Here is a 22,689-nt window from a genome sequence, read left to right as displayed (position 1 = left end):
TTGAATATAATCGCAGCATCAATGCATCGCTATTCAGACGTTTGCGATTCTGCATCGATGCTGAGAGTCAGCCGAAAACGTAATTCGGCGCGCCGCACAGTTCTCTGCCTCTCCTGGAGGAATGCAAAGGCAGAGTCTGCCTGCTGACTAAAGCCCTCTCCCCTTCCACTGGAGCAGAAAGTCGGCTGATGAGCTGACAGCCAGGAGAGTGAAGGGGGAGGAGCTTGAGCATCACTGGAGACACTGGAAGAATGGCAGAGACATACTGAACATGGAGGAGGAAGAATCTACCGACACTGAAAGCAGGTGAGTGCAAGTGTCACTGATCCCATTCCCTTCACCACCATCCCTCTGCCTAATCCCATTCCCTTCGCCAACCATCCCTCTCCCAAATCCCATTCCCTTCGCCGCTATCCTTCTGCCTGATTCCATTCCCTCTCCGCCGCCATCCCTCAGCCTAATCCCATTCCCTCTCCGCCGCCATCCCTCGGCCTGATCATACCATTCCCTCTCCGCCGCCATCCCTCGGCCTGATCATACCATTCCCTCTCCGCCGCCATCCCTCGGCCTGATCCCATTCCCTCTCTGCCGCCATCCCTCAGCCTAATCCCATTCCCTCTCCGCCGCCATCCCTCGGCCTGATCATACCATTCCCTCTCCGCCGCCATCCCTCGGCCTGATCCCATTCCCTCTCTGCCGCCATCCCTCGGTCACTGTCACTTATATTTTGTGCATTTAGGACAGGAACACATTTCAGGACTTAACAATCTACTGTGCAGCCCAGAGCAAATATGTGAGAAAGTCAGTCTGTTCCACATTTTCACAGCTCTTATGGCAAAGAAGCCTTTCTGTTTTTCCTCCTAGATGTAAAGAATGCCCCTTTGTTCTTTGTAATGAGCGGAAAGGGAATAACTTGTAGCCCTCTTTTGGGATGGTTATGAGAAATTACACTCCCCATATAGTATATTGCTCTAAGACAGTGTTTCTCAACTCCGATCCTCAGGGCACACAGGCCAGATTTGAGGTATTACTTTGGGGAGATGCAGAGTAGAATACTGCAATCCCTGAGCAGCAAATTATATCACCTGGGATGTATTTCAGTTTTCTTGCAAACCTGGCCTGTTAGTGTGCCCTGAGGACTGGAGTTGAGAAACACTGCTCTAAAAGCAAATGAAAATAAAAAAAAATGGGAGTTCTTCTGACTGCTTGAATTTTTGATAAAAACCGTGGGCATTAATCGTGACTCATCGCAGAATCAAATTGAATAGTTGATAGGATAATCATAATCGAATCGTGAGAGCAGTGAAGATGGGCACACCTACTGGACCCACAGGAGCTGCAATGTTTTTTTTTTTTTTTTTTTTTTTTTTTTTTTTTTTCTTCCATGTCCCTGTGCTTACTGCAGGAGACTCTCTGGCCAGCCTCCCATCCAGCCCAGCGGGCCTTGGGCAATGTTATCCAGGGGCAGCAATCCCAGCCAAGCTGGCCCTCTGCCAAAGGTCTCACCCCTACTGAGGGTCATACAACCATCAGCTGCACTGAATGGCTGGTGGCATTCTCCCACAGAAGGGCCGCATCTTCGCCTGGCATCGGCCTGTCCGCCCGGATCTCGCGCTCGTAATGCTGGCTGCATACCAGCCCAACAGCCCTTCTCATTCTGGGTGCGTCAGAAGGCACAATCCCCCACAGTGTCAGAAATAGAAAGATGGCACCGGGCACATAATTTCCGGCATTTTGCGTCCCTTCTGGTGAAGCACTTTCAGTCAACGGTCATCTTGGAGAAGGCTTCGGAGCCTTCGGGACAGACACTAGAGCGGGGCACTTCTGGTGGAAAAAAAAAAGGAAAAGCAGGAAAAAAGAAAATGACAAAACGCTTAGATGGGCCTGCCTCCCCAATGGAATACCAGGCTGGGAGGACACCAGGGGAGCAGTGGCATGTGCAGGTATGTCCCCCCCCCAACCTGCACGGGGTCAGCTGGGGGCGGGCTGGAGCAGAAAGCAGTTAAAAGGACCCTAAGCAGGAGCTCCTAGAGGCTGACCATGTTGGACGCTTCACCACACTACCCTGCTTATCTTGCATGTTATGACAGCTCCAAGGTAAGCCAGAGCACTCCGGAGTCACCTCTGTCTTGACCTTACAAACGATACATTGCATTTGTGTATGGCGACCACCCTTGGGCTTACCTTTAAAGGCCCCAGAAGAGAAAAGGGCAAGACCAGCAGCAAGGCATGTGCCTCTTGTGGTCACAGGATTCCTCCAGATTGGAAAAAAATGCAGTGCAGCCTAGAAAATCTGGAGGTTCTAGCCAGATCAGTACGCCGTCTACCAGTAGACCATACATCCCAAATCCCCCCCCTCCCCTCATGCCCAGGGAAGAGGTGGACCAAGCAGAAAGCAGACTCGGATGACTCAGAATTAGTGTCAGAAGATGGCCTATGCTCGAATTCAGGTAATGAAGACTCAGCATCAGAAGGCACCCTTTTTCCTTCAGAGGACACAGACAATCTGCTGGGGGCCATAGCAGTTACTCTGGGCATCAAGGAACCAAAAACTGCAGAACTTTCCTTGCATGACCAGATTTACAAGGGCTTGCAACCCAAAAAAAAAGAACATTCCTGCTACACACATAGTCAAGAAGGAATGAGAAGAGCCAGAAAAGAAGCTCTTCACACCAGCCGTGATTAACCACTAATGACCCTTTGCAAAAACCTGGGAAAAATGCACTAAAGTAAATGCCTCTCTCGCCAGCGTCTCAAACAAGTCTGACCCAGCTTTTGACAACTCCGGGACCCTCAGTGATCCCAAGGACAAGAAATTAGAGGCACTGCTAAAAAGCGCTTGGGAAGCAGGGGTGGTGAATCTAAATCCGGCAATAGCTTCCACCTGCACGGCTCGTACCTTAATAGTTTGGCTGACTCCGCTACAAGAACTGCTGGAAGGATGCACAGCAAGGGAAGAGTTAGTGAGGACCATACCCATACTAACAAGAGCGGCAGCCTTTCTTGCAGATGCTTCGGCCGAAGCAGTAAGGGTATCTGCAATGACCACTGCCCTAATTAACTCAGCTAGAAGAGCCCTGTGGCTGAGGTTGTGGGGAGAGGACATCACTTCCAAGAATGGGTTGTGCAGGATCACCTTCGTGGGCGATTTACTGTTCGGTCCAGACTTGGAGACAGTTCTGAACAGTATCCCAGCCAAAAACAAAGGGTTTCCAAAGACTAAAAACAAAAAAGAAGCAGGGGAGAGCAGCCGGCCTTTGCTGGCGGCCTTTGCTTATCAGTGGAGGAAAGCCAGGAAAAACGAGTTTGTCCGCCGCACAATAGCAGCAGGTTACGCCCGTCCCCCCTATTAAGTACCTGGTGACCACACTTCCAAAGGACAAAGACCTCGCAAAGGCCTTTCTATCCTCACTAAAAAACCTGCTGATGCAGAAGGTGATTTGTCATGCCCTGCAGTAAGAAGAAAAAAATAAGGTTTTACGAACACATTTGCGAGGAAGAAACCATCAGGCAAACTAGGCTCATACTGAACCTCAAAAGATTAAAAAAAAAAAAGATAAGGTACAAGAGATTCAGCATGGAGTCCATCTATTTAATCAGGAATATCCTTCTGGCCGGAGTGTTCATGGCTACAATAGATCTGCAAGATGCATATTTGCACGTGCAGATAAAGAGATGCCATCAAAGATACCTAAGGTTTGCAGTCCAGGGCCTGGTGATCACCCTATATCTGCAGTACCCAGCTCCTGCCTTTCGGCATCTCTTCTGTGCCCTGGATTTTCTCTAAAAATAATGACAGAAGCCCTAAAAAACCTAATACAACAGTGTATAGGTGTGGTGTCATACCTAGACGCTCTGCTGTTCTTCACAGAATCGGCAGGGAGCCTGGAAACCAATCTGCAATACCTAGGATGGATAGTGAGCACAGAAAAATCACAATTAATCCCAAGTCAGGGGACTGTATATTTGGGTTACATACTAGGCGCAATCGTGACCAAGATTTCCCTATCTGAAGAAAAGACCGAAATAACATCAGAGGCTATAACCTCTCTGATGAGGGCCAAATTCATGACCATCAGGCCGGGCACGGCGGTGTTAGGACTAATGATGTCTTTGATTCCGGCCATCACCTGGGCACAGCTCCATATGAGGCCTCTACAGAATCACATTCTGGCCTGGTGGGATGGCAACCCATCATCTCTAGAGATGACTATTCCTGTCCCTCGCTCAGTCAAAAAGAACTTTGGTGGTGGCTCCCTTGACTAGAGCCATTTACGAGAAAGTGAGAAAGAAGTTCGTCTTCTGGTATGGAAGCAAATGAGATCCCTGACAGGGGAATTATTCCGGAAACTTTAGATTTCCTACAGGAAGGAGCCGACAAAAACATTTCCCATACCACTTTGAAGGTCCAAGTGGCGGCTCTATCTTCGTGCCTGGACTGGCAGAAGACCCACTCAAGAAGATTCCTTCTCCTGTTAAAAAGGGCTAGACCCACGAAGCTCAACAGAATCCCGACCTCTCCACGGTACTTGGAGGATTCCTCTCTCCACCCTTTGAAACCACTGGAGGGATGCTCAGATAAATACCTTACACTAAAAACAGTACTCTTAGTGGCCCTAGTGTCAAGCCAGGAGAGTAGGCGAAATACAGTCTCTATGATGGAGCCCTACTGTTTGATCCAGACGAATAAGATATTCCTCTCCCCTTACCCAGCTTTTCTACCAAAAGTCTCTTCAACTTCCTACAGAACACAGAATTTGGTTATCCCCTCTCCCCAAGCTTCAGTAGACTGCAAGAAAGAGACACGTACAACAAGCTGGACGTAAGAAAAAAAACTCCCAGCTTACCTTGGGAGGACTAGGGATAGACCAATTATCAGCAAGACCGATATGCACTTTCCCCGGTATCGGTATCATCCCCGAAACTGGCCGATGTTGCTGATATTTTTGTGACATCATTCTGCCTTCTTAGGCCGCCTCCCTCGCCTTGGACAGCCTCGTCTGAAGTCGGGACTAGTCTCGCTGGAGTGTATCACAGCCATATACTAGAGCTGCACGATTCTGGCCAAAATGAGAATCACGATTTTTTAGCTTGGAATAAAGATCACGATTCTCTCACGATTCTCTGTGTAACAAAAAAAATTGGGATAACTTTACGGTTACGTTTTTTTTTTTTATTCATTAAAGTTTATTAATTGCGTTTGAAAGACTGCTGCGCAAATACAGTGTGACATAAAATATTACAACAATCGCCATTTTATTCTGTAGGGTCTCTGCTAAAAAAATATATAAAATGTTTGGGGGTTCTAAGTACTTTTCTAGCAAAAAAAAATGATTTTAACTTGCAAGCAACAAGTGTCAGAAAAAGTTCTAGTCTTTAAGAGGTTAAACTTCCTTTCTCCCTGGCAGAGGGAAGGAAAAGATACAATGTAATCATTTTGTTTATAGTTACTGGGAGTTTTCCACAGCTGTTTTCTCTGCTCCCTCAGCTATGCAAAGAATCGAGCATATGTCAGGTTTAGATCGTCAAGGGTGGTGAATCGAGATCGCGATTTTCATACGATTAATCGTGCAGCTCTACCATATACCCACCCACAGCAGCCCGGTGCCAGCCAGCCTCCCACATCCACAGGCCCTGTGCCAGCCAGCCACCCACCACAGGGTGCCAGACAGCCACCCACCACAGGGTGCCAGACAGCCACCCACCACAGGGTGCCAGACAGCAAGCTAGCCACAGGCCCTGTACCAGCCAGCCGCCCACAGGCCCTGTACCAGCCAGCCACCCACAGCCCCTGTGCCAGCCACCCACCTACCTACCACAGGGTGCTGCCACCCACCACAGGGTGCCAGCCAGCCACCCACCACAGGGTGCCAGCCAGCCACGCACCACAGGGTGCTAGCCAGCTATTAAGCATTAAACAAAAATTAACATGTTCAGTACCAGATTTGTGTCAATTTTTTTTAAACTTTAAATGTACAAAATATCGGCCCATATCGGCTGATATTGATACGTTGTGACCGAAATTAGGGTATTGGCCCTGAAAAAAACATATTGTCTATCCCTACTACTATTTACTAATGCTGAAGAACACAGGTATGACTAACAATTTTAAAACGATGGGCTATTATGTTTCCTGTATAAGGTGGGAGGAGCCTATCTCTCAGCTTTTGCCCTGGAAGACTTCTCAGAAAAAGTTACCAGCTACCTAACTCTGTTTTCAGGGTAGTTAGTATAGGAGTTAGAAGGTGGGTGGAGGCAGTTTTATGCTTGGTTATTTCTAGCCTTGCTGTCCACTTTTAGAAATGTAATGCATCTTTGATGATTAATATTTGACACTTGGCCAACCAAATAATATACTATTTTTTTGTTGTTAGGAACAATGGAAAACGCAGTTAACTGCCTAGAAAATGACCTGAAAGAATCTCCCAACAGCATGGCTGAAGCTGACATTGTAGGGCTACCTCCAGACAAAACTGCACAAGTACAGGAGGAGATCCTTCTTCATGAGGAGACCATTGATCTTGATGCTGACACCTTTGAGTCTGAAGAAAATGTCACCCTGTCCGAAGATTCTGGAAACTTGCTGGACAAACTTAATGAGCAGATGATGGAAAGTGTGATTATCTCTGACTCCCCGAACATCAGTGAAGATGATGCTGGAGATCTTGGCTGCCTTCAGGACATTGTTGATGAAATTGAAAGTAGTGACACCATCGGAATGGGGCAAGACACAGAAAAGGAATACAATCAAAGTGTAAATAGCAAGAATAGCTCTGAGTTAGATGTTAGTCCTGAAAACTCTGCTTCAGACAAGTTGTCTGTGAGCGACACATCTGCCAAGCTTCAGGATCAGCCGATTGAAACGAATGAGAGGATCATTACCAATGTACAGACACCAGAAAGTGAGCACAAAGAAGAATTTGTTATTCCAGTCATTAAATCTTCTCCAGCGGAGGAAACCATCCCGGTCTGTACCATCTTCAGCCAGGCTAATACACAACAACCCTTTTTAGTCCACCATGGCTTTGAACCTCAAATGGTCAAGTCCCCAAGTTTTGGAGCTGAATTTAAAAGCACCATAAAGACTCAAACACAAGTTGTCCAGCCAAGTCCAAGCTTAAGCAACTTTTTCTCTGATAATGTAGGACCTAATTCTACTGCTTCGGACTTCTTTGATTCCTTCACCACTGCTTCAACATTTATCTCAGTCAGTAATCCAAATGCAGCACCTTCTGTCGCTGAAAGAAACCCAGCACCTATAACTCCAGATGCGGGCAATTCTCAGAACCCTCCTGCCGTTAGTTTTTTCTTGGGTAATAACTCTTTAGACTCACCCGCATCTATGGAAATACCTCAGTCCCCAAAACCCTTCTCACAGATCCAGGGTGTGTTTGCCGGAAGTGATGACCCATTTGCCACTGCCCTAAACATGAGTGAGATGGACAGGAGAAATGATGCTTGGTTGTCATCTGAGGAAACAAGAAACCTCCTTATCTCTGTAGCCACACAGCAGTACAACCCGGTCTTTATTGATAAGGAGAAGCTTACTATGCCAGGTTTAAAGTTTGATAATATTCAGGTAAGTGATTACATGTGAATCACACATAGTAAAAGACTTGTTCCCTTTTCTACAATGATTGGTATTTGTACATAGGAAAACCTGTTTGAAATAAGTGTTTTGCGTGCTTGGAAGGAAACTCTTGGTATTGCTGTTTTGTAAGTGTATCTGAAGCTAAAATCAAAAAAATTATATTGTTTCTTACCAGTCCTTATGTCCTTTTCAATGCCCATTAGTTTTCTTCTTTTGAGTTTTTTTTTTTTCTACCTTATTTTCATCTGCTGATTCTGCCAGTAAGACCCCATTCACACTAGCGCGACTTGTCAGGTGACTTGGTCGCCTGACAAGTCGCGGTGGGTCGCTCGCCATTGAATAGTACAGGACCCGTTCTAATAGGAGCGACACAAGTCGCTCCGATTTAGAAAAAGGGTCCTGTACTACTTTGGGGCGACCTGGAGGCGACTTGCATTGACTTCAATTATATGAAGTCCGTGCAAGTCGCGCCGTGCACCGCGACTTCACAGGTCGCCCCACCAAGTCGTGTCGCCGCAGTCTGAACGGGGTCTAACACACTTCCTGATGTAGGATGACAACATTTACTCTTACCTTCTGTATCAGGACACCATAAACTTGATAGGACTATGGAACCCTGCCCCTCTCTTATTGACCATAATATAGGGAGGCATGGGTCTGTAAACCTCAGAGAACAATACAATTTATCAACAGGTATTTTTTAACTTCTTCAACTGATATAACAAAACACTTTTTACATACTAAAAAAAACTAGTATATAGTTTACTGTTGGAGCACCTTTAAAGCGTTTTTACCTTAATGCATTCCCTGCACTCCTGCCCTCCTTTAAAGCGAAGTTCCACTCAAAAGTGGAATTCCGCTGATCTGCTCCCCCCCCCCCTCCAGTGCCCCATTTGGCACCTTTCTGGGGGGGAACTGGTACCTGTTTTTGACAGGTACCCTTCCCCACTTCCTGGGAGACAGCGCCACGGCACTGTCCCTCTGTAGTTCGGCCCCCTCCTTTTTCCTCCACCGCTGGGCCAATTACAAGTGCATGCTTTGCACATGCGCAGTAGGGAACCAGCAGTAAAGCCGACATCCTGGATGGTGGCGGCGGCACCCGAGAGCCGATATGTAAATCGGCTTCGGGTGCTGACATCGCAGGCTCCCTGGACAGGTAAGTTCTACTATTTAAAAGTCAGCAGCTACAGTATTTGTAGCTGCTGACTTTTAATTTTTTTAAGGGGGACAGAACGCTTTAAACACTTACCTGAGCCTGTTAGCAATCCATTTCTGTGCCCAGCTGCAGTTTTCTCTGGGGCAGCAGCTCCTGCTGCTGTCTGTCAAATCCTGCAGAGTGTGGGGGCTGCGCCGAGTCACACTGTGTGCCTACAGACACACACAGCGTGGCTCGGGAGCGAGCGAACGGGTGTGCCCCCACAGCAAGTGACTTGCTAGGGTGGCACACCATGAAGAGGAGGCACTTGTATTGCCCTCAGGAAACCAAAGAAGAGAAGGTTTAAGGCATCTGTGCAAAACCATTGCACAGAGCAAGTAAGTTTGACATGTTTACTATTTTAATAGTTAAAAAAATGTGAAAACGTAGAAAAAAATGTAAGGTTTATTGTGAAGATGAATTCCAGGTGTGGATATTTTTTACATAGTTTCATTGATCCAGCTTGGGCCAATGTAAATATATATATATATATATATAATATATATATATATGTATGTTCTATAATTTTGTATATATACAAAAGTGAGTACACCCCTTCACATTTTTTAAATATTTTATTATATATTTTCAACACTGAAGAAATGATACTTTGCTACAGTAGTGAGTGTACAGCTTGTATAACAGTGTAAATTTGCTGTCCCCTCATAATAACTCAGCACACAGCCATTAATGTCTAAACCGCTGGCAACAAAAGTGAGTACACCCCTAAGTAAAAATGTCCAGATTGGGCCCAATTACCCATTTTCCCTCCCCGATGTCATGTGACTCGTTAGTGTTACAAAGTCTCGGGTGTGAATGGGGAGCAGGTGTGTTTTGGTGTCAATACTCATACTGGTCACTGGAGGTTCAACATGGCACCTCATTGCAAAGAACTCTCTGAGGATCTGAAAATAAGAATTGCTGCTCTACATGAAGATTGCCTGGGCTATAAAAAGATTGCAAAGACCCTAAAAATGAGCTGCAGCGCGGTGGCCAAGACCATACAGCCGTTTAACAGGACAGGTTCCACTCAGAACAGGCCTCGCCATGGTTGACCAAAGAGGTTGAGTGCACATGCTCAGCATCATATCCAGAGGTTGTCTTTGGGAAATAGACATGTAAGTGCTGCCAGCATTGCTGCAGAGGTTAAAGGCTGGGGGGGGGGGGGTGGTCAGCATGTCAGTGCTCAGACCATACGCTGCACACTGCATCAAATTGGTCTGCATGGCTGTTGTCCCAGAAGGAAGCCTCTTCTAAAGATTATGCATAAGAAAGCCTGCAAACAGTTTGCTGAAGTCAAGCAGACTAAGGACATCGAACCTGGAACCATGTCCTGTGGTCTGATGAGAAGATAAACTTATTTTTTTCGGGTGGTGGCAAGCGTGTGTGGCGACAACCAGAGGAGGAGTACAAAGACACGTGTGTCTTGCCTAAACCCTATTGAGCATCTGTGGGGCATCCTAAAAACGGAAGGTGGAGGAGCACAAGGTCTCTAACATCCACCAGCTCTGTGATGTCATCATGAAGGAGTAGAAGACGACTCCAGTGGCAACCTGGGAAACTCTGGTGAACTCCATGCCTAAGAGGGTTAAGGCAGTGCTGGAAAATAATGGTGGCCCCGCAAAATATTGACACTTTTGGCCCAGTTTGGATATTTTCACTTAGGGGTGTACTCACTTTTGTTTCCAGTGGTTTTGACCTTAATGGCTGTGTTATTTTGAGGGGACAGCAAATTTACACAGTTATACAAGCTGTACACTCACTACTTTATATTGTAGCAAAGTGTCATTTCTTCAGTGTTGTCACATGAAAAGATATAATAAAGCTGAAAAATATTTCCCAAAGACAAAATCTGGATATGACGCTAAGAACGTGCAGTCAACTTCTTTGTTTTACCATGGCGAGGCCTGTTCTGAGTGGTACCTGTCCTGTTAAACTTCTGTATGGTCTTGGCCACCATGCTGCAGCTCAGTTTCAGAGTCTTGTCAATCTTCTTATAGCCTAGGCCATCTTTATGTAGAGCAACAATTCTTTTTTTTCAGATCCTCAGAGAGTTCCTTGCCATGAGGGGCCATCTTCCAGTGACCAGTATGAGAGAGTGAAAGTGATAACCCCAAATATAACACACTTGCTCCCCATTCACACCTGAGACCTTGTAACACTAACGAGACACATGACATCAGGGAGGGAAAATGGCCAATTGGGCCCAGTTTTGGCATTTTAACTTAGGGGTGAACTCGCTTTTCTTGCCAGCGGTTTAGACATTAATGGCTGTGTGTTATTTTGAGGGGACAGAAAATTTACTTTGTTATACAAACTGTACACTCGCTACTTTACATTGTAACAAATAATCATTTCTTCAGTGTTGTCGTATGAAAAGATAGAATAAAATATTTACAAAAATGTGAGGGTGTACTGTGTGTGTGTGTGTGTGTGTGTGTATAGATCGATAGATAGATATACATACCTAGCCGATGGCTCTAGAAGCTGGAAATCGCAGCTACTCCAGTGATCTTCAGTTGACATCATCCCCTCGGCTCTCCACCTTGTCCAATTATACAATCATAGAGAGTTTTGCATTCATTAAAAAGATGCAAAGAATGCATGCCAGAGTGTAAGCAATAATTCCATGCCCATTATTTCACAGTTAACTCTAAATTGATGACCTGTGGGGACTTTCACCTATGAAAAATATAGAATACCTAAGTTTGTGGGTCATTTTGCAGGCGCGCCCAAACCTCTTGCGCATCCTCTACTCCTATATGCAGCCTCACCAAAGTGAGTCTTTATCCATTAGGCTAAGTAAATGTGTATTTGTGCAGAGAGCATCCTGGGAAGGAGATTTACAGATTTACAGCAGCAGGGCAGAGACACCGGGCAATGCTACACACGTCCTGTGTACAATAACGTTTTTTTTCCCCAGTCGTCTTCCAGGACAGCCCTTGAGAGAGATGGAGCTCCTCCTACCAGACCGGAAACACATTGCCATCAGCTCTTTAAAAGGCGGTCCCTCAGGCACCTGGTCAGTTTTTTTGTGTTTCCTCACTCCGAGGAGACATGTTGCCAGGAGGAACCACCTTAGAGGGCTGGATGAGCTCCATTTCTCAGGACTGTCTGGGAAGACACCGCAGCAGCCTGGGACCCTCACCTTCCAGGATTTTTTCCAGCGGAGCAGCATGGCCTCGGGTTCCCTCCACAGACGTTGGAGTTCCCCGTCCCCCCTCTCTCCAGGGCCCAGTGAGGGAGAGGGCAGCGAGGACCGCACACCAGCGGTGGATGCGGCGGGGCCGCTCGGCGGCCTCGCTGTATACAAACGTAAACCGGAAGACGCGGGGCGTCACTTCCGGCGGCGGTGACGTCATTGCTGTGCTCCAGAGGTCATGGTTCCGGCCTCCGGGCGCAGAGAGGAAGGGGAGGGCCGGAGCCAGTGTTAAAGGAAGGGAGAAGCCTGCAAGAAAATGCCGACTGCAGCAGCGATCCCACTGAGGTCCCTGACAGAATGGAGGCTCCACACACCGCAGGGGAAGCGAACACTGGCTCAGCACAGGTAGGCTGGCACCTGCCAGTATCTCATTCCTGTGATTGCTATGCAGCATAGTGGGGGTGAAAAGGGGGTAAAGCACTGAAGAGTCCTTAAGGGACTTTTTAGTGAGACAGAGACACAGAGAGGGCTTTTTTATTAAAAAAAAATATATATATTTTTTTTTTTTCTTATTGTTGAATATCATGTGAATCAATTCCCTGCCTATGTACCCCTTTCTTAGAAGGAACCCTCCAAAGGAACTTCTAAAACGGAAAGGAAAAAGTGCCCCTCCTGTGCCACAAAACTTTCCTATAATTATTCCAAGACCCTATGCCCAGCATGCATCTCGGCTGTATTAAAAGCTGAGGAGGATTCACCTTTTTCAAAGTTTCTCTCCTCATTTAAGGACGAGGTACAATCTACCTTTGCGTCCTTCAGGAAACTAATTGCAGATGTGCAAATACCTCCCCTTACCCCACCAGGACCTTCCTCCCCGCCTACTCCCATAGCTTCGGGATCAGGGGAACCAGTAATGAGCAGGGAAGACCCCTCTAGGGTCACGGACCCCGACTCCTCCCAGTCAGGTTCTGGGCAGGAAGAAGGACAGGGAGAGGCCGTCAGACCCACTGGATACAGGCTTTCCATAGAGGAAGTCGATGACCTTTTGGGAGCCATTTATGATACACTTGAAATAAAGGAAGAGGAGACCCCTTTATCTAGACACGATAGAATGTACCAGGGCCTGAACAAAAAGAAGGCTAGGGTATTCCCAGTACATAAGATTATGTCGGATTTTGTACTAAAAGAGTGGTCAGAACCTGAAAAGAGACCATTCTGAAAAGAGACCATTCTTTTCAGGTTCCTTGAAGAGAAGATTCCCCTTTGACGACGACGAGGAATCAGTATGGAACCAGTCACCAAAGTTGGATGCTCCCTTGGCTAAGGTTTCCAAGCATTCGGACTTGGCCTTTGAAGACATGGGACACCTAGGGGATCCCATGGATAAAAGAAGCAATGTCATCTTGAAACGCTCATGGGACACGGCTATGGCCAATTTAAGACCAGCCTTAGCTACAACTTGTGTGGCAAGAAATTTTGAATTTTGGCTAAAGCAGCTACAGGGGCACCTAACGGCAGGTACCCCGAGAGAAGAGCTGCTAAAATCCTTCCCTATGCTTTTTAAAGCAGTAGGCTTTATTTCGGATGCTTCAACGGAAGCAGTAAAGTTGTCAGCCAGATCGGCGGCACTTTCTGTCTCAGCCAGAAGAGCACTATGGCTCAAAACCTGGTCTGGAGACACAGCCTCAAAACTGCGATTATGCAGCGTCCCCTTTTCAGGAAAATTCCTTTTTGGCCCCCAATTGGACGAAGCATTAGAACGGACGGCAGATAGAAAGAAGACCTTTCCGTTCAAGAAGAGGGTTTTTCAAAGGAAGACTTTTCTTCCCTATAGGGGACAAGCCAGGGAGGACAGAGGTCGCCCGGATACGGGAAGACCGAAGAAGCATTGGATAGGGCAGAAGGGAAAACCGAGGGCAAATGTGCTCTTTAACCCTCCTGGCCAAAATCCCAAGACCCAGTGACGCTGGAGGCCAGGTGGGAGGGAGGTTGGAGAGATTCCTCCCCCAATGGCTAAAACTAACCTCCAACAGTTTTGTCAGGGGAGTCATCGAGAAGGGTTATGCGTTGGAATTCAGCAAAATTCCCCCCTCGAGATTGACAATTACCAAACTACCCAGAGACCCGGCAAAGGCAGGGGCCCTGCCACTACTTATAGGAGAAATGGTAGACCAGAGGGTCTTAATTCCTGTACCAAAGCAAGAGGAAGGAAAGTGTTTCTATTCGCATGTGTTTCTAGTGCAGAAACCCTCAGGAAAATTCCGCTTGATATTGAACCTGAAGCCTCTGAACGCGGCGATAAGGTACAAAAAATTCCGCATGGAGTCAATTTACTCTGTAAGGAATTTGCTCCAAAGGGATTGTTTTATGGCAACTATGGACCTAAAGGATGCCTATCTCCACATCCCCATAAGGGAGGGATCCCAGAAGCATCTATGCATAGCAATAAAGATCGGAGAAAAAATCCACCATTTTCAAAGCAGAGCTCTTCCGTTCGGACTCTCGTCGTCTCCAAGGATTTTTTCAAAAATCCTAGCAGAGGCTCTGGCTCCGCTAAGACTGAGGGCCATAACTATAATCCCTCATCTAGACGACCTGCTGTTCATGGCTCCCACCAAGGAAAAACTGATCTAGTAGTGGCTCAGGAATGGCTTACCCATCTAGGATGGATAATCCAATATCGAAAAATCAAATCTCATACCTTCACAGGAGATAGTGTTCCTGGGATATATCATCCGCTCAAAAGAGCAGGTAATGATACTCCCAGAGGAGAAGATCAAGCTCATAGATCAAAGAACAGCAGAACTGCAGACCAACCTTCCAAACTCAATAAGAGAGATTATGTCAGTACTTGGGCTCATGACAGCTTCCATCCCAGCAGTTGGGTGGGCCAGATTCCATCAGAGGCCACTTCAAGCCTTCCTCCTACAGAACCTCGGGAACAGAGACCTAGAAGACAAGGTCCTTCTCCCAGTAGGAGTAAAACAAGAGCTATGGTGGTGGAGAAACCATACCAACCTAAACAAGGGACTGTCATGGACAGTTCAGATTTCATGTATCCTAACAACGGATGCCAGCAGCCGGGGATGGGGAGCCCATCTAGGGAGTCAGTGGACACAAGGAGTCTGGTCTTCTTCAGAGAGACACAATTCGTCCAATTTCAAGGAATTGAAGGCCATAGAGAGGGGAATCGCAGCCTTCCAGGAGCAACTCCAAGGCCAGCACGTACAAGTAAGGTCGGACAACATAACTTCCGTGGCATACCTAAACAAGCAGGGAGGGACCAGAAGTCCCACCTTAATGAAGGTAGCACAGGAAATCTTTCTCTGGGCAGAGAAGAATTTGGAGTCCCTCCCAGCGGTACACCTCAAGGGTACTCAGAACAACCTTGCGGACTTTTTGAGCAGACAACTGATCTCACAAGAGGAGTGGTCCTTAGACCCTGGAGTCTTCTCACAGATAACATCCAGATGGGGTTATCCAGAGATCGACTTATTCGCCAACAAAGCGAACACCAAACTACCAGATTTTTGCTCGCTCAATCCTCGAGATCAGCCGATGGCAGTAGATGCGTTTCAGACCGCATGGACTTTCAGACTATGCTACGCCTTCCCCCCCTCTTTTTCTAATCCCAAGGGTCCTAGCAAAATTCAGGACAGAACACAGTACGTTAATCCTGATTGCGCCATTCTGGCCGAAGAGGGCTTGGTTTTCACTACTATTATCTCTGACAGATCAACAACCATGGATGTTACCCTTCAACCGGAACCTGCTGTCGCAGGGACCAGTACTTCATCCCAGGCCAGCCATGCTAAACTTGGCAGCCTGGTATCTGAATCGGACATCTTAAGATCTAGAGGGCTCTCTGACAAGGTGATCAAAACCTTGCTACAGATCCGAAAGCCAGTCACAAGAGCTATTTACCAGAAGGTCTGGAGGAGGTTTAACTTGTGGCTGGCGCAATCCAAAAAAGGAGAGTCGGACTCGCCTACAATTCTGGAATTTCTACAGGAGGGTATCGACAAGGGCCTGTCCTTAAGCACTATTAAGGTGCAGATTGCTGCCCTATCAGTTTATTTACAAATTTCCTTACAACAGGATCCCCTCATTAGCAGATTCTGCAAAGCAATCTCTAGACTTAGACCAGTACCTTGTCGTAAATTTCCGACTTGGGACTTATCTATCGTATTAAGGGCGCTTATTAGGGAACCCTTTGAGCCATTATCAGAGGCTTCCTTAAGATCGATTACCCTGAAGACAATCTTTCTTATCGCTATAACCTCCGCTCGCAGAGTTAGCGAACTACAAGCCCTTTCTGTTAGAGAACCCTTCATACAGATTCTTGAGGATAGGGTCATACTCAGGACCGACCAAACCTTTATACCCAAGGTCGCCTCTACCTTTCACAGAAGCCAGGACATAATACTACCCTCCTTCTGCAATAGGCCATCCAATGACAAGGAAGAACAACTACACCATTTGGATGTCAGAAGGTGCCTCATTGCATACCTAGAAGCCACAAAGGGCTTCAGAACATCAGAGTCCCTGTTTATCCTGTTCTCAAGAAAACGCAAGGGGAAGCAGGCTTCCAAAGGGACCATAGCCAGATGGATCAAGATGGCTATCTCAGAGGGATACAAAATCTTGCACCTAGACTCTCCAGAGGGACTCAAGGCACACTCCACAAGGGCTTTAGCCACATCTTGGGCAGAAAGAGCCGGTGCTACCCCTGAGCAGATTTGCAAGGCCGCAACGTGGTCAAGCATGTCAACGTTCGTCCGACACTACCGTCTGGATGTTTTGGGTAGCCAGGATCAGGTGTTTGGAAGGAAAGTCCTCCAAGCAGTGGTCCCCCCCCTGAAAGGAACTGGGTGAGTACTTGTTAATCCTCTCAAGGGCTGTCCTGGAAGTCGACTGGGGAAAAATCAGAGTTAGAACTTACCGGTAACTCTGTTTCCAGGAGTCTTCCAGGACAGCAGGTTCCCACCCTTTTGCTTCTACATTGATAAAATGAATTGATGTACTGTTCCGTACTGTGTTTTAACTGTTTTTCAGCTCTGTCCTTCGGTTCTTGGATAAAACTGACCAGGTGCCTGAGGGACCGCCTTTTAAAGAGCTGATGGCAATGTGTTTCCGGTCTGGTAGGAGGAGCTCCATCTCTCTCAAGGGTTGTCCTGGAAGACTCCTGGAAACAGAGTTACCGGTAAGTTCTAACTAATTTTTTTTGGACATGTCCAGCACTAGTTAAAGCAGAGTTTCACTTCAAAGGTGAAACTTGCATTTATCTAATTCCTAATCTAATTATCAAATTCCTTCCCCCTTTGGTGCCACATTTTGCACCTTTCGGGGGGAGCGGGTACCTGTTTTTGACAGTTGCCCTGTCCCCACTTCCATCAGACTTCACAAAGGTGAGGTACGTCTGCAGTTCGGCCTGCCTTCTCTTTCCTCTGCTGCCAAGCCAGTAAGAGAGTGCAGCGCACTTTCCACATGCGCAGTAGGGAACCGGCTGTAAAGCCGCAAAGCTTCAATGCCGTGTTCCCTTACCGGCAATGGCAGCGGCAGCACCGGACAGCCGATGCAAACATCGGCTTGGGATCGCTGGATTCCAGGACAGGTAAGTGTCCTAATATTAAAAGCCAGCAGCCACAGTATGTGTAACTGCTGACTTTTCATTTTTGTGCTTGTATATGTGTGTATGTATGTATGTATGTATATGTATGTGTGTGTATATGTGTGTGTATATATGTGTATATATATATATATATATATATATATATAATCTCTATCAGGGCTCGACAAACCCAGGTCGCATTGGCGACTAGAATTAGCGACCTGGCGCCTGGTGTGCACTGCAAGAGGTGTCCTGTCCCTTTTGCGCCCCCCCCCCCCCCAACCACTCACCGAGTGCACGCACCGTACGAAAATTGAGGCCGTGGCTTTTCGGCCTTCTTCAGTGAGAGAACGGGGAACTGGCACCCTCTTGTGGTGGCCGGGAGTTTGACAAGCAGTAACTAATGGCTGTTTCCCCTGCCTGTCCGCAATGCCTGTCCATCTCCTTCCCCAAGTGGAGATGAGAGGGAAGTTTTTTGCAGGCTTCGTCTCCCTGTCCACTTACCTTTGCTTAAAAGGTAAGTAAACAGGGAGCGTGGTTATTATGATTATTATTATTATTATTATTAATAATAATTTTTTTAAAATTATTATAAAAATTATTTTTCTTTTTTCAATTATAAAAAAAAAAAATATATATATATATATATATATTTTTTTTTTTTTTTCCTCATCGCCATGCCACAGCCGAAGGCCCCTTTAACACTGGCTGTCTGATCAGGTTCGCCTGTCAGTTTTTCAGGCAGACCTGATCGGACCCTTCAGTCTCCTCTATGGAGCAGTAATCTGCCGCCATCTGATCCTGTCTGCCAAAAACAGACCGATGGTGGATCCATTTTCTATCCATCCCATGGATCGGATCAGATGGCATCGGATGGAAACAGACAGACAGTCTGTTTCCATCCGATTGCGCTATAGAGTAGGGCTGCCACGACGCGTCGACTACGTCGACTACAAAAAATCGTCGACGTGCGGAAAAAGCGTCAACGCGTGACGTCACACGCCCCCGTCACAATTTCACCCGGCCGGCAATGCTTCAAGCGGCGCGGCGGCCGGCCGGTTGAAATTCCCCCGCCGGGCTCCGTCGGAGACGAGAGGTGAGCGCTGATCGTCTCCAGCACCCCTGTACTCCCTGTACTGCCACAGCTTCTGCCGCAACACATTCGCCATCCTCCCCGATCACCCAGCTTCGGCGCTACACCGGCTTGTAATGGCCTGTACTAGGTGGGAGGGCTTACTGGGGGGTCTGTACTGGGAGGGGGGGCTTACTAAGTGGTCTGTACAGTACAGACCACTTAGTAAGCCCCCCTCCCAGTACAGACCCCCCAGTAAGCCCTCCCACCCAGTACAGACCACTTAGTAAGCCCCCCCCCCTCCCAGTGCAGACCCCTCAGTAAGCCCTGTACTAGGTGGGAGGGCTTACTGAGGGGTCTGAACTGGGAGGGGGGCTTACTAAGGGGTCTGTACTGGGTGGGAGGGCTTACTGGGGGGTCTGTACTGGGAGGGGGGGCTTATTAAGGGGTCTGTACTAGGTTGGAGGGCTTACTGAGGGGTCTGTACTAGTGTACTGGGAGGGGGGCTTACTAAGTGGTCTGTACAGTACAGACCACTTAGTAAGCCCCCCTTCCAGTACAGACCCCTTAGTAAGCCCCCCCCCCTCCCAGTGAAGACCCCTCAGTAAGCCCTCCCACCCAGTACATACTGTACTAGGTGGGAGGGCTTACTGAGGGGTCTGCACTGGGAGGGGGGCTTACTAAGTGGTCTGTACTGGGTGGGAGGGCTTACTGAGGGGTCTGTACTGGGAGGGGGGTTTAGTAAGTGGTCTGTACTAGGTGGGAGGGCTTACTGAGGGGTCTGAACTGGGGGGGGGGGGGCTTAGTAAGTGGTATGTACTAGGTGGGAGGGCTTACTGAGTGGTCTGAACTGGGAGGGGGCTTACTAAGGGGTCTGTACTGGGTGGGAGGGCTTACTGGGGGGGTCTGTACTGGGAGGGGGGCATACTAAGTGGTCTGTACTAGGTGGGAGGGCTTACTGTGGGGGTCTGTACTGGGAGGGGGGCTTACTGAGGGGTCTGTAGTGGGAGGGGGGCTTACTGAGGGGTCTATATTAATTACAGTATTAATTAGCTAATCAAAAAAACACTAAGCAAAAAAAATAAAATAAAAATAATCGTTAGATTAGTCGACTAATCGTAAAAATAATCGATAGATTAGTCGACAGACAAATTAATCGTTAGTTGCAGCCCTACTATAGAGGAGAGTGGTGTTCTTGTCGTCCTTTGTGTAAATTTAGTATGTTTTTCTTTTTTTAAATAAAGCTTGGTTGTTTAAAAAAAAAAAAAAACTGGCTCCTAACTTTTTTAGCTGGCTCCTAGATTTCAGGAAAATTTGTCAAGCCCTGATAGATAGAGATATATATATATATATATATATATATATATATATATATATATATATATATATATATATATATATATATATATATATGAGATATGGTGTACAATGTAATGACATTTTTTACATTTGTGCGTCTTTGTCCCACTTCAATATAGGATGCTTGTACCCCCTTCCTGCCCAGGCCAATTTTTCAGCTTTCAGGGCTGTCATACTTTGCATGTCAATTGACTGTACCCAAATTTAAATTCTTATAGTTTTTTTTTTTTCACAGAAATAGAGCTTTCTTATGGTGGTATTTAAACACCACTGGGTTTTTTATTTTTTACTAAATAAATGAAAAAAGGCTGAAAAGTTTGAAGGAAAAAAAAAGCGTTTTTCATTTAGGTTATACTGTGATTGGCCTGTCTGTACCATGTGATCACTGTGACCAGTCACAGCTAGCAACACCATGAATGGCATGAAAGGAAGCTATTCATTTTTTACAATTGGTATGGGATCTGCTGTGATTGGTCACAGTGATCACATGGTACCGGCAGCAATCCAGTACACTGATCAGTCTTCGGCTGTGTCTGATGGACACAGCTGTTGACCTATTGGTCCAGAGTGCAACCCATTCTGGGAGGACGTCATATGGCATCCTTCCGGAACAATAGTAATCCCTGCCCCCCTGTCATTTTACAATGTCCTGGGTGGGAAGTAACAAAGAGTGCTGCTTTGGATTTGCTGACTATTGTACATCAGTGCACTGTTTCACTGTTCATTGTCAAGACTGTTATATTACACATTTTAGGGAGTTTATGTATCTAAATCCTTTATTTTACCTCCTATTTTAAACCTAAAAAAAATCAAAAAATGTCATATTGCAGCTTACCCGTCCTTCAATGTTGCAGTTGTCTTTTTTCAGGTAAAATACATTTTCTCCAAGTACAGAAATATATTCCTTGATATTATAAGAAATCCAGAGTCCTTTTAACTTCCTGTGAACAGAACTGAAATCTCAGTTTCATCCGCTTACCCAGCTGAACTACAGAGATACGCATGCCCCTGCTCCTAACTACCGGTTTTGGCAGGACCATCCCAAGATTTGAATAAATTCCTGGTGTCCCCTAAATCCGTGCCAAGTTGTGGCACTTGGATCCAGTAACTTGCCTGACAGGGGCAAGTTGCTAAAACCCCCTGACGGATGCGCCAGAGTGGACACCTAGGGCACCCCCCCCCCTTCTTATGGGTGGCAGGGGTCACAGACACCACAATTTCCCCCTATGGCAGTAGGCATCCCTTTGATTTATGAGAGGGGGTGGTAAGAGGATATGTTCTGAGGAGTGCTTTGGGAGGGGAAAGGATTTGTGCACAAGTCCCCTCCCCTTCCAAAGCAACGCCCATCACACATCCTCTTACCCTCCTCCCCCCCCCAATCACACTTTTTCAGGTAGATATGCTTATAACCTACCCAACCCCCAGCCACCCTACCCCCAGTTACTCTATCTTCACTGTATATATACTTCCATACAGACCTCAGATCATCAGTGCTGTTGTTGCAATGCAATGTCACTCCTCCTGTCTGTTTTCAGGAGAATATCAGAGCCGAGGAGGAGGAGCTGGCTTCAGTGAGCTCTGTGTGCCAGCAGGCGGCGCTGAGACATGCTGGCTGCCATGGAGGGTATGATCGCTAGTGTGGGACCCCGGGAACGATTAGGCAAGTAACTGGAGCTCCGGGACTCAGCATACTCAGCATCCCCTCACAAAACCCCAGGGATTCTGGGCCCCCACAGTGGCAGAATGCTGGGTCCCAGTTGCAAGTATGGCCTTTGCGACCCTGGTAGTTCTGCCACTGAGGCAGCCACCACATCTATCTGCAAAGTGTTTTTATTGAGTTCAGGCTTTTTTTTTTCGTTTTCTTTATTTTTACCTGGTGATCCCGCCAGTAACATAGTTGGGAAGGAAGTAACTTCTGTGAACCACATAACTTTTTCTAGACAATGGAAATAAGTGGAGGTGTTCAAATGAGGGCAACAACTTATTTCCTCCATTGATACAGTGAATGAGTGTTGACACCCTAGTCTGCTTTGCTAATTTGAACATCTCCTCTCATCTCCATTACGGGGGGGGGGGGGGGGGGGTGCTTATGTACAGTGCCTTGAAAAAGTATTCATACCCATTGAAGTGTTCCACATTTTGTCATGTTAGAATCAAAAACCTAAATCTATTTTATTGTGATTTTATGCAATAGACCAACACAAAGTGGCACATAATTGTGAAGTGGAAGGAAAAAAGGAAAATGGAAAAATAATTTTCAAATTTTTTTACAAATATCTAAAAAGTGTCGCATGCATTTTTACGGTGTTCAGCCCCCTTTTCTCTATCGCTCATTGACAGACGTAGTCTTCTTGATTCTCAAGAGCTGGGTTATGTTGTCTCCGCAGGAGTAGGACTAGGCAGAAAGACAAAACGTTCTGGCTCCACCTTAGGGGCAGTCCCTGAGGGTATATCCTCCCTCTCTCTGCTACAGGGAATCAGTTTTTTTCTGTCTAGTCAGGAGTAAGGACCTAAGTTCCTTGCTGGGATCTTTTGGTCCTGGCAAGACTTTTTTCTTTAGAAAAAGACATTTTTTAGGGTTACAGTTTGTGTGTGATGCGGCGTTAGACGCCACTCCATTATTGGCGCGAGCATCAGTCTCAGCAGTGGTTCTCAGGCGTACACTGTGGCTAAAAGGTTGGTTAGCCGACCAAGGTTCCAAAAAAGCATTGGCTAATAT

At 46.7% G+C, this 22,689-nt stretch overlaps 1 protein-coding gene across 1 annotated transcript in view; it reads left to right on the top strand.

Annotated features, from left to right (window-relative positions):
- The window catches only part of TRAPPC12 (trafficking protein particle complex subunit 12), a 313,601-nt gene that overhangs the window by 7,149 nt on the left and 283,763 nt on the right, over positions 1-22,689 (top strand). Inside the window, exon 2 of the mRNA XM_082251892.1 lies at positions 6,375-7,579. Within this exon, the coding sequence (XP_082108018.1) occupies positions 6,380-7,579 (1,200 nt within the window). The 5' untranslated portion in view covers positions 6,375-6,379. The remainder of the gene's footprint in view (positions 1-6,374; positions 7,580-22,689) is intronic.

The sequence above is a fragment of the Pelophylax lessonae genome (assembly GCF_965119305.1).
Source record: "Pelophylax lessonae genome assembly, chromosome: 3".
Taxonomy (NCBI): domain Eukaryota; kingdom Metazoa; phylum Chordata; class Amphibia; order Anura; family Ranidae; genus Pelophylax; species Pelophylax lessonae.
This window is presented reverse-complemented; position numbering and strand designations above follow the sequence as displayed.